The 12,723-nt window shown below is 34.1% G+C and overlaps 1 protein-coding gene across 2 annotated transcripts in view; it reads left to right on the top strand.

Annotated features, from left to right (window-relative positions):
* Pof1b (POF1B actin binding protein) overlaps nucleotides 1–12,723 on the top strand; it is a 69,478-nt gene that overhangs the window by 29,293 nt on the left and 27,462 nt on the right. For both annotated transcript variants that reach the window (XM_021234650.2, XM_013122728.3), the window contains exons 5-7: nucleotides 458–559; nucleotides 3,746–3,919; nucleotides 12,090–12,220. In XM_021234650.2, coding sequence (XP_021090309.1) covers nucleotides 458–559; nucleotides 3,746–3,919; nucleotides 12,090–12,220 — 407 coding nt within the window. The remainder of the gene's footprint in view (nucleotides 1–457; nucleotides 560–3,745; nucleotides 3,920–12,089; nucleotides 12,221–12,723) is intronic.

Below are 12,723 nucleotides of genomic sequence, written 5' to 3'. Positions count from 1 at the left end.
GATTTATATTTAGTCTAAATTTCTCTATAATTCCTTTGTGTAGAAAGAAACCTGCCCATGACTCCAGTTTAAATACTATTGACCTCATGCTAGGCTACCTTAGAAGAAACTTACTGTGTCCTGCCTTAGAGCCAATGGATGGAGAAGAATTTCAAACTCGATCTGCTTCGTACCTCCCACCCATGTCCCACCCAGAAAGACATATGCTATCCTTCTTACTTCATTCCTATCTCCACCAGAGAACTAGGAACAATAAGACAAATTCAAATTGCTCACATTAATAATTGACTGTCTTAAAATTATTTCTTTCTCCTGGAAGTAGCCTATTGATGAAGCAGTTTATTATCTTCCTAAAAGCTCTTACTATCTCCGAGCCTATGAGATACAGGATATGTGTTGGAGCTTCTATGAAAACTATACCTTTTAAATTAAAACATACTATTTAATTTCTTATTAGGAACCATTGTCTCCTTTCCTAAGAGGAGGTCACTTTTTCCCAGGAAACAATGTAATTTATGAGAAAACAATAAGAAAAGTAGAGAAGCTAAATACAGATCAGGTAAGTAATAATTATTTTAGAGCTTGTTTTGCAAGCATAAATTTTGAATTATGAATATTTTAATAGAAGTGAAATAATACTCAATTATCAAATACCAGGCATGACTACTGTGAGGTGTACTGTGTCATCTTGTCTTCAGTTCTTCATGCTATCCTTAATATTTTTATATTTATTTTATTGTGAAGCACATTTTGCTGAAAGGGAACCTGAAGTCACATAAAAAGTTAATGGTAGAAACTGAACTTAATATATATTACGTGTTTTATTTTAAACTGGTTTACAAAAAATAATATTAAATCTATAATATTATCTTCATTATTTTAAAATGCTCAGACTTAAAATAACAGTATGTATAAACATGAAAGTGAAATATTCTGAAAGATACAGAAAGTGAAGCTGTAAGTAGTATTTTAGTTGGGTGCTTTAAAGAGAAAGAATTGTATTGTCCCTCAATTCTATAAAGTAGAAATCAAAAACTGCTGTGTAGAACAAGACCATCATCCTTCTAGAACTTTCAGGGAAGGAATCCTTTTTGTTGTCAGCTTAGCTTGTCTCAGGCATTCTTTTGATTGCATAATAACATTCCAGCTCCCCCTGTTATCACATGATGTCATACATGTGCGTTTTCATATCAACATCCCTCTCTGCGTTGCTGACTCTGTGTCAAATTTCTCATTTTTATAAGGACATTGTTCATATTGAATTGGATCCCACCCTAGTAAATTGATCCCGCTCCAAATTATTTCTATCTAAAAGACCATATTTTTAAAAAAGCAAATGCTGTATTACTGAGACTTAGAACATCATCATAAATTTGGAGTGTGGATAAAAATTCAGTAAATAATAGGCAGGTAAATATTATAAAATCAGTTTGGATAACAAAATAATGTTTTCATTTATAAATGAAACACACTGAAAATGTATTGGATTTTGTTTGAAAACTTCTTGGCATGAGAGTATGCTCTATTTTTATAAGCACTTATTGGCAGTTTTTAGTAGAGTTGTAGGGAATAACATGCTATTCCTTATTTTATGTCCAGTGTAAATGAAACAACATAAATTTTCAGAATGATAACCATCAAAATACAACTAACTGTTGAATTTAGACTTGTCTAAGAAAAAAGAGGCCTTTGTAGTAAAAAGTTGGTAAAGTAGTGCCAGTTGCAAGATAATTCTCCTTTTCAAATATTTGTATTAATATTCTTTTCCTCTCTATCTAAAGACTTCTGATAGATCATAATTGTTTGATATTTTGTGCTTTAAAGTTTAGATTATGATACACTTCAAAATATGATCTTCAGATGAATATTTTCTGTTAAAATAATAACTTTGGTAGTTGAATATAAGAACTGGAAATGTAAAGCTCTTGAGTGTATGAAGATCTGGCTTCCATCTTAACACCAAGACTGAAAATAGTAAACATATTTTTTAAAGTCCCAACACTATATGGTGACATTTTACAACCTAAAAGAACAGATAATATATTTATCTGTCAAATTTGTAACAAAGTTGATTAAAGTATATGGTTAGTTTGCTAAACTGTAAAGATCTCAGTGCTATCATGCTTGTAAAATGAGTCATATTTGAACAGTCTAAGGAAAGGAATGTCAAGATCTGTTTCTATGACCTTTATGAATCTATGAAGGCAGTTTCTGTTCATAATATATGCTTCCTCATATATTTTTCTTTATTTCAAAATAATTTATGTGCCTAAAAAGCAATTCATATAGAGTAAGAAGTTTCAGTGTATAAAAAGAATATTAAAAACAGTACTAATAATATTACTGGTACTTGACTTCTCTATCTGGGCCTTCATGTGTCTAGTTTTTTTTTTTAAATAACCGCTCTTGGAAGTTTATCACTCTATTCATATGAAATATATATATATATATATATATATATTATGTCTGTAGATTATTTTATATGTTAAACCAGAGAAAAATACTCTATTTGCTGTTCTGCACATTAGTAATTTTGGTATTGTTTTTATTTGACATAATTTCAAAATTGTTTCATCTAAGAGTCTAAACTGTTGGATGACATTACTTTTTAATAAATGTCAACTTTTTATTCTCAAAAAGAAAATTTACACTGAATTTATACTTTCAAACTTGACTATATGTGAGTGACTGTAACATTATGACTAAAAACTTGAGCGATATTTCTTGAAAGGCAGGCTTTCAGCAGACTCTTTTCAAAGCAGAATAATCACAACATACTATAGACATGTTCAAGTATACCTGAAGTGCACACAATGAATATATGTAAATGTTAGTTTCTTTACTGTACTTCTAAGAAAAAAGTCATGACATAAACAAGCATGAAATAGATTGTGTTTAAAAGCAAATTCAAAATTTCTCATAGTCAGTATAAACGAAGCCTCACCCTTAGAAATCATGAATTCCAGTCACATTTTGTCATTAGTTTTGTCACTAGAAGTATATCATCTGACTTTGTCATCATTGAGAGAATACTATTTCTATGTTCAAATTTAATGAGATATGTTATAATAAAATTGAATTATGGTGTCAACACTGATGTAATGTTTATAATATACATTTATCCCTCACTTTTTACTACAAAATTTACAGACAATTCATTTACTCCATGCAGAAACTCAATGAAAGCAATATTTGAATAAGAGTATCTAGTAGAATTAGAGCAAGGTCTTATATTTTCCAGATTAAAATCACCAATCAGTGGTTTCCAATGTTTGAAAAATAAAAGCCTCTTCTCAATTTTCATAAGTATGAGATCATTGTTTCCTCAATAGGGAGACAAGCATGCTTCCTTTAATATTTAAAATCACTGTGTTGTATTTTTTCTAATTTTTATTATGCAATTAGGTGCTTCAGTACCTGTTGAATCATCAAAGAAGTCCTAATTAATATTCATAATAATTTTAGGATTAAGTGCAACTAGAATATTTAATTAGACATGTAATTCTATGGCATATCTAGATAAGTAGTTTGATGGTCATGGCAACTAATAGATAAAAGCAAAATTCAATAAAAATTCTTAATGTATAAATTAAATAATGTATCACTAATGAAAATTGCAAATTACACATCTTTACTTATTTTATGAAAGATACATTGTGGTTTTCAAATGTGTTTTACATTTTTTCTTGATTCATAGTAGTTGTGATTTTAAGTGGTTATTTTTTGACATGTGTATGTGTTTTAGGAATGCTGTCCTCAAATACAATGCCATCATCATGTCATCCAGCAACCCCAGATCATCCACTCTCCACATTGTCAACAGTCTCATTCTAGCCATCAAATCCAATGTATAACAGAAAATGACTCAAATATTGGGCATGAAATTTGTCATGGTGGGCAAAGCCAGATACATGAACAGGTAAGATCAGTCAGCTGAATGCTTAGCAAAGTTCTTGAATATTTCTTACACCAGTATTCTAACATTGAATTTTCATTCAGACATTGTGGAATTATGCCAGTGGTATTTGTGGATATTTTTTACTTCCTTTTTATTTATTCTATGTGTCTTTCACATCATGCATCTTGATTCCATTCATTTTCCCATCCCTTCACGTCCAACCTCTTCCCCTGCTACCCCTCCCCAATAAAACAAAATTTAAGAGAAAAAAGAAAAGAAATGCCCTCATGGAAGCTGCAGTGTAACACTGTGAGTCACACCGTAAACTCCTTTGCCCATATAGCTTTACTTGTAAGTGTTTGTTGCAAAAAATCATCGATCTGGTTTGAGGCCTCTGGTTGGGCTCTCACTGAGACTTTTCTTGGATATGCTGTTGTTGTCCTGTGCTGTGGAGATTCTGCTGCTTTGGGTCTGTGGGTCAGGCCCCTTCACGTGTGTGTTCCAGGAGGTTGAGGCGGCCCAAATCATAACCCTGATTCTGGACCTAGGCAGGTGCAGGGTTGGTCAACTGTCAGTTCCCCCTGTTCTCGCCTTCAGCTGAGCTCTCCAGAATTGTGCCAGCTAATTCACCCCTGGTATTTGTGTTTTTACAACATCTTAAAAGGAACTATCCAGACTCCTCTCAAAAGACAAAATTGTTCAGGTTCATTAATTAAATGTATGAAGTTATGACTTGATTCATGAGTATTTAATTGTAACTGATAACTGATCCTTAGAAATGAACCGAACAGTTGTTCAGTGTTACACATTTTCATGAGATATAATATTCAAATGAACAAGGAGTTGCAAGTGCTATCATCTGAGATGATTGCTAATGATATCATTTCACAAGCTGGTAATTAGTTGCTGTATATATTCTTTGAGAATACATTATTCTAATTCAAGTCAAATATACTTATGCTTTATTGTGTATTATAACAAAATAGAAACCAAAATTTAGTTGCTAAGGAGAAACCTCCTTGGATACAATCTTGAGTGACTAATTTATGTTGTGAAGACTTTGGAGTCTTGTAAACATCTGCTGCACAAGTGATAATAGGAAAAAAAGATTTTCTTCGATCTGGTAAAAAATAATGATAATGACTGAAATAATGGAGAGTCAGACACATTTGTGCTTACTTCAATTTCAAATTGACCTCTCTTATAGACAACTCTTTGGAGAAGATAAAATAATAAGAAAAGAAATTATTAAAATGAAATTAAAAAGAAATTAGCTTCCAATACAGGAATTAGAATTGTTTTATATTAAATGCACATGGGATTATTTCTGATACTTAGAAATACACACTTTGACCATATTGGTAAAAAATGACTAAAAATGATTAAAAATTCATATTTTCCTATATAAAACTGTTTAAAATTATCTTTTATCTGACTGTCTGCATGGAAACATTATTAGCCTCTAGGGTAGTATGTGAAATTTCTTACATGGATTTGAGATGACAAAAATAGCCATGTTATTAGATTAAATCATTTAAAATAGTTAATTTATAGGTAATACCTCTGCATATTTTAATTTAATCTTTAATTTTGCTTTGCCTCAATTTCCTCTAATAGAACAAAGTGAAAGCATCCAAAATTTAATGCAAAGAAAACTGTTGGCATCTTCCTTAAGACAGAACCAACAACGTGTTTTGGGAGAAAAAGAAAGAAGTTAATTTTAACTGGGATATCAAGGGTATTTTCAGGAGGTAGGAACTGACCTGGACTTTGAAAAATGAGCACTATTTCCACATTTGTATCATGGTGTTACATGGAGACAATGGCTAAGGAAGAAAAATCATGTGGATAATATTACAGATTTTGAGAAATATATTTTATATTTCAAAATTGAGTTAGTCATGGGCTGTGGAGATAGCTCAGCAGGTTTGTAAATCATTTGCCATGCACGCATGCACACCTGAGTTCAGATCCTCAGAACTGTGAAGCCAGGCAACAGTGTGCACATCTGTAATCCCGGGGCTCCTATGGCAAGACAGGAGGCAGGTAGGAGAATCCCTGGAAGCATACGGGCCAGGGAGACTGATATATGCAGTGGCAAACACCTAAGGATCCTTTTTCAAACATGGTGGAATGCAAGGCCTTTCACTTAGGTTTTCTTCTGATGTCTAAACACAGGCAGTGACACATATTGGCCACATGAGCACACATGAGCACACATATGTATCACACACATGCAGACACAAACACACACACAGAGTAAAGAAACAAGCAAGAACAAGAATAGCCAGTTGTTTGCTCTGAATAGAATAAAAGGTGCATGACAAGGGCATACTAGGTTGAAGTGTTAACATCGTTCATTAAAGCTAGGTCAGGAAGTTCTAAAAGTAGTACTTTAGAAGGTTAACTATGGTAGCTTTGTGCCAAGGTGACTAGCATATTGTTTAATATTCTTCTCATAATGATCATATTAGGAAGGTATTGCTATTGTCTTTTTGTTCACAAAAAGAAACTAAAGTTTGTAGAAATTAAGTTACTTGTATAGACTTACCCATTTAGCATGTATTGGATCCCAATTTCATACAAAAGTTAAGAACATTTTGAAAATGGAGGTGGATTGGTGGTGTAATAGTCTATATTAGTTTCAGGGTAAGAAGATCCAAGTTTCATCTCCAACACTTAGTATTTTAAGCTATTTATCTTAACAATATCAAATATCTCTGTAAAATTCTCCTTCATTAAATTTTGATAGTTATACCTACATCACAGAATTGACAGAAAGTCTAAAAGAAATATATGAAGAAAGATTTTCATAAACTATGAAGACATGTAAAAATGTCGTGGAGGAAATATTTTGAAAATAATAAAGCCTAAATTAGATTAATGATGATAAAACTGGCATAAGAGACAATTTTCAAAGATGGCAGCAGTATTACAGGATTCAAAATTTTGGCTAGAAGCAACGGTATTGCAATGATATCCATTCTTTCATAGTTATCTGATAATATACATGACCAGCTGATATTATTATCTACTTAGAAAATAATCACCACATTTATGTGACTAATGTATCCCCTTCAGCTTCATTATTTACTCTACAGTTTGCAATTTCAACGTTCCTTTGTGAAAATATGAGTGCTTTTTTCTTATATAGAGGTTTTCTGTCTGATTGGTACTTTATGAGGATAACAATGAGGTGTAAAAAGAATATGGACAAAGGAGGGTCTTAGTATTCACGTGTCTCCTGTGGGTGTGACATGTAATTGGAAGCATCTCCTGAAAACATTGCAGACCAGATATAAATTGAACTCATTTTATTATTACTATTATTATTAGCATTCATTATGTTTTTAAAAATTAGAAACAAGCTTGCTTCACAATCCCACCTCCCCCTCCCTGCCCTCCTCCCCCCGACCAGCCCTCACAGCCTCCCACCCTATCACCACTCCCTTCCCCATAGGGGATATTCAGAGTCTATCATTTCATTTAGGGCAGGGCCTAGACCCTCCCCCAAGGGTCCAGCCTGACAGAGCATCTCTCTTTGTGTTTGGGACACACAAAATTCATTTGTATGCCAAGGATAAATACTGATCCACTGCCCAGGCCCCATAGATTGTACAGGTATCTTCACTGAGACCCACATTCAGGGGGTTAAAAACTACAGTTTTACCTATTGTTGTTATAGTTTTATTATTCAAAACAATTTTTGGATTTAAATATATATATTTGATCATTTTCTTCTCCTGTCCCAAGTCCTTCCAGATCCTCTTCTCCCCACCCATCCAATTTCAACTTCTGTCTAAAAAAAGTTGTAGAGGAGGAGGAGGGATGAGCAAAGGGCTCAAGACCATGCTGACCTGAACAAGGGGGAGCTCATGGACCCCAGTCATAAAGCTGGGAAACCCGGATTGGACTGAAGCAGGCCCGCTGAACATGGGTGACAGTTAGGAGGCCTGGGCAATCTATGGAGCCTTGGCAGTGGAACCAGTATCTATCCCTATTGCACAAATGGACTTTGGGAGCCCACTCCCCTATGGAGGGATACTCTCTCAGCCCAGATACATGGAGGAGGGCCTAGGCCCACCCCTAAATGATGTGACAGACTTTGATGATCCCCTTGGAAGGTCTCACCCTTCTTGGGGAGTGGGATGGGGGGCTGGTGGGGGCATGGGAGGAAGGGAGGGCAAGGAAACTAGGATTGATATGTAAAATAAGATTGTTTCTAAATTTAAAAATTAGGATTAAAACAAAACAAAAAAGTACAACAGTAATATTCCCCCAAAACCAAGAAAACAAAATAAAACAACACCCAGAAAAGTAAAAAAAAATACCAAACTGTAACTTTTTACTGCCTCAGTCTAACACCTCAGATCTTTTAAGCATCAGTGCATAGAACACTATTTTGTAACATTTTTGTAAAACACTTTTTTGGTGTTTATGGTCAAACTGAAACCCCTATACATGCTAATCATGCTCTACCACTGCACTATTCCACCAGCCCTTGTAATACTACCTAAAGAAATGTGTTGCTTTAAAATTCCTTGTATTAGTTTGTATGGTGACTTGAATGACAACTTAAATAATGAACTAGAAAATGCTTTTCCCAAAGAAAGAGGTATTGATTAAAAATAGAACAAACAAAACATATAGGTAAACTCAAATCTGGTTTCACTGTATTTTCACAAAATTATTGCACGAATGTGCCCCATGGTTGTCTCTAGCCTCATAATTTTAGCTTAAAATTCCAAAATGTCTCTTGTCTAAGAATAGCATGATGTGATCATTTTCAATTACTAACAAGACATAAATAATTTCGTGTAGTAAGTAATAGGAACATGTTCAACTGAACTCATTCTAGAAGTTATTGTATAGTTAGAGGGTGGCTGAGGAGATGGCTTAGTCAACAAAGTCCTTGCCACAGAAGCATGAAGACCTATGTTTGAATCTCCAGAGCCCTCCAAAAAAACCTAGATGTGGCTGCTTGTGTCTGTAATCCCAGCTCTGGGGAAGTGAAGACAGGAATATCTAAACAGTTGTTCTAGCCAAATTGGTGAGTTCTAGGTTTATTGAGAGATTCTTTCTCAATAAATGAGATGGAGAGTAATTGAGAAAAACACCTACTATTGGCTCCGGGCATCTGTGCATACGTGCTCACCTCCCACGCCCCACACATATGGACTACAACATACACATGCACACATACATAAATAGAAATTGTCCTACAGATGGAGTTCATAATGAAGAGAAATAATTATTTATAACTTCCATGCACTCTCTGTTTACCTCGACTGTCTTGGAAAGCCTTTTTGGAGACATGGCAGGTGGTAAAAGGAACAGACCTGTTCACTTTTGCTAAAGAAAAGCCAAGCTGCTCTAGGGATGCAATGTCTCCAAAACTTCTATTTTTGTCAGCATCAATATAGCATTGTCAAGTCCTTTGTCTGAAATGTCTTCAGGAAGCTTACTACAATGGTTTCTTTACACTTAAATTTGTTTAATTTAGAGAACAATTAAGAAAGCAAGACCTATGTTAGTGAAAGAGTATCAAAATAATTCAAGATAATAATGTAAGAATACAATTGGCTTTATTAATTGGTAAGTTTTGGTTTTCATGGAGACAGATAATCTTTAGCTATGTTTATAGGTGTAGAATAATGAATCCCACTATGGGTAAAGCAAAGAAAATTTTGGGAAACAGAGATACAATGTTCATATGAGAGTTTAAATGTTTTATATAGAATATTGTCTATGTAAATCTGTTTGTACAACTTGTAAGTTCTATGACATATAAACATACTATGTGATATTACTATTACATGTTAATTCATCCACTTCATGACTTCACATAGGACACTTTACACTATTTAACATACAACTTTTACCTCTCTAGGGAATTAACTTCATAGTGTATGAAGTCAAGATCACACTATGGGATATTCACCCATACTTTTCTTCTTCCTTTTTAAATTTTAACATGTATTTATTTACTTATTTGCTTATTGTTTGTAGAGAGAGGGCCTACACCTGGAGCACACATGGAGGTCAGAGGACAATTTTTAAGAATCTATTCTCTCCTGCAACCACTTGGGTCCTGGGGATTGTATGTAGGCCATTGGGCTTGGAGGCAAATGCCTTTACTCACTGAACAAGCTCAGTGGCTCTGATTTCTTTCTTTGTTTTAAAAGATTATTTCTGATTTCGAATTTGAGACATCTGAGTCATCTCTCTCGTCCTCTAATACAGACTTTCAAAACATGAATCTACATTCCTTTTAAGGAAATCAGATTTATTGGGGAAAATAGCTCTCTTGATTAGGAGTGGTCTCCAAAGAAGAACTATGGCCTATGGATATACATTTCATTATACAACTATGATGAAAATATAACTGTGGTTTGTATCCAGCACTTATTTTTGCTGATCTGTGTTTCATAAGCTGATTTTCTTAATACATATGGCGTTATGAGTGTCTGTCATTTGCTTGGTTTCTGGTTGTTCCATTTGTCTCTGTATGCATGGACTTTTAGAGTATTCATTCAGCAGAGAGTTTGAAAAGAAAGTATCAGCAAATTTGAAATACTTATTTCTTCATTCCATGTTCAAAATAAAGACAATGATCTAAGCTGTTACTCTCCAAGCATCGAGTCTTTGGATGATAGACAAGGCAGCCAACAGTATCAGAAAGATTAATAGCAAAGAAATGAGGCCAATAAAAATATGTCTGAGTTAGGACAGTAGTCATAATAATTTGTGTCAGAGAGTTTAAATGTCTCTCATGTCTCTTAATTTTTTTCACTTGGCCGCGAGCTACTTTTTTCCCATATCTGAATGACTAGATATCCAATCCAAATAAAAAGTGAACAATTAGATAAAAATATAAAGGACATTGGATTGAATAGTTTCTTTTAGTCTAACTTTAATATACACTAATTAATCAAATGGACTTTCATTTAAGTGACAGTAATTCTTCTATAGTCTGCATAATTGAAATAATTCACATTTTATTTACCCACGGTAGGCAGATAGAAAAAAAACATGTTGTGGGCTGGAGAAATGACTCAACAGTTAAGAACATGTACTGCTCTTGTAGAGGACCTGAGTTTGCTTCCTATCACCCATGTTAGGTAGCTCACAACTGCCTGTAACTCCAGATAAGCGATTTGAAAATGTCTTCTGTCCTTCAAAGTCATATACACAAACCCAACCCATACACACACACACACACACACACACACACACACACACACACACACACACACAAATTATAAAATTAATAAAAATGAAATTTGGTGAGAATTGGAAACGGATATATTTATTTACTGTACTGTTTCATTAAGCAACTGTATTCAAGAATTGAATGTTACTCCAAAGGGGATGGAAGACACTAAACACAGTAGTACTGACGCACATATGAACTCAGAGAATGTGGCAGCATGCACAGGGCCTGCATAGGTTTTTGCCAGATGGGATCTCTTAACTCCAGGCCCCATTCCCAGCAGTAAATGGCCAACATAAAACGAACTCAGTAGCATCTTTGGAGGTTCTTTGTCTCATAAGATTTTTGACAGGTCATTTTCTTTTATTTCTTCTTTTTTTAAACTAAGACGTCCATTGAGTATATATTATAGCTTCTGGCTTTATGTTTTTAGGGGATTCCCATGTGCACAAACAAGTGTTTCTCTGCATCTATATGTATATTTTGTGCTTTTTCTTTAGCCTTTTTTCTTCTGTTTGTTTTGTCCTATTCCAGTGTGTTAGGTTTGTTTTATCTTATTTATTTTATTTCATTGTTATTCGTTAGATGCCTGTTTGTTTTCTAAGGAGAGACAGAAAGGGTATAAATTCCAGTGGGGGAAAACATGAAGGAAATCTAGGGAGTTGGAGGAGGGACAACTGTGATCAGAATATATTGTATGAACAACACCTATTTTCAATTAAAAAAAGAAAAAATCGACGTCACTCAAGTTTTGTATTCACTAGACCACTTAGAATTGAATAAAATAAAATTGAAAATACTGTTTCAATGTTGATTTTCTTTGCGATTCCTCCCCTACTGAAAAATATACACATCTGATGCATAGAAAATTCAGTGGCTTGATTTTAACAGTTTTTTATTATTTAAATTTTCATATCAATGTATCTGTCAACTTAGAAAAGCAATATTGCTAATAATTGTAATTGATATTTATTTCAGGTGATTTTTCAGGATGATGGCCCTGAAAAATTGGATCCCAAATATTTTGGAGAGTTGCTTGCTGACTTAAGCCGCAAGAATACAGATCTTTATCGTTGCTTATTGGAACATTTGGAGAGAATTGGAGGAAGGTACTTTTTTTCTCTTGTTGTTACAGTTGTTAAATATTTTAGTACATTTTTTATAATTTTAAAAATATACATTTAAAGATTATTTTATGTGCATGGATGTGTGCCTCAGTGAGTTAATGTACACTACATTAGCTGACCCTGAAACTTAAGTTACATGCAGTTGTGAGATGCCAGTCATTGTTCTGTAAATGCAATTTGGGTCCTCTCGAAGAGCTGTACGTGGTCCTAAACACAGATCATTTCTCTAGCCCTTAAAGTAGCCTTTTAGATAGAGCACATTTACAGCAAAACATAAATACTCTTAATGAGTAAATAGATCGATTATATGAGAAAACTGAGCAATGTTTCATTTTAGAAGTTAATCAATGGGGCTGGAGAGATGGCTCAGCAATTAAGAGCACTGGCTGCTGTTCTGGAGGTTCTGAGGTTCTGAGTTCAATTCCCAGCAAGCACATGTTGGCTCACAACCATCTATAATGAGATCTGGTGCCCTCTTCTGGCTT

The sequence above is a fragment of the Mesocricetus auratus genome, unplaced genomic scaffold (genome assembly GCF_017639785.1).
Source record: "Mesocricetus auratus isolate SY011 unplaced genomic scaffold, BCM_Maur_2.0 Super-Scaffold_100003, whole genome shotgun sequence".
In the NCBI taxonomy this organism is placed as follows: domain Eukaryota; kingdom Metazoa; phylum Chordata; class Mammalia; order Rodentia; family Cricetidae; genus Mesocricetus; species Mesocricetus auratus.
Note: the sequence above shows the minus strand (reverse complement) of the source record. Positions and strands in the feature narration are given on the sequence as shown.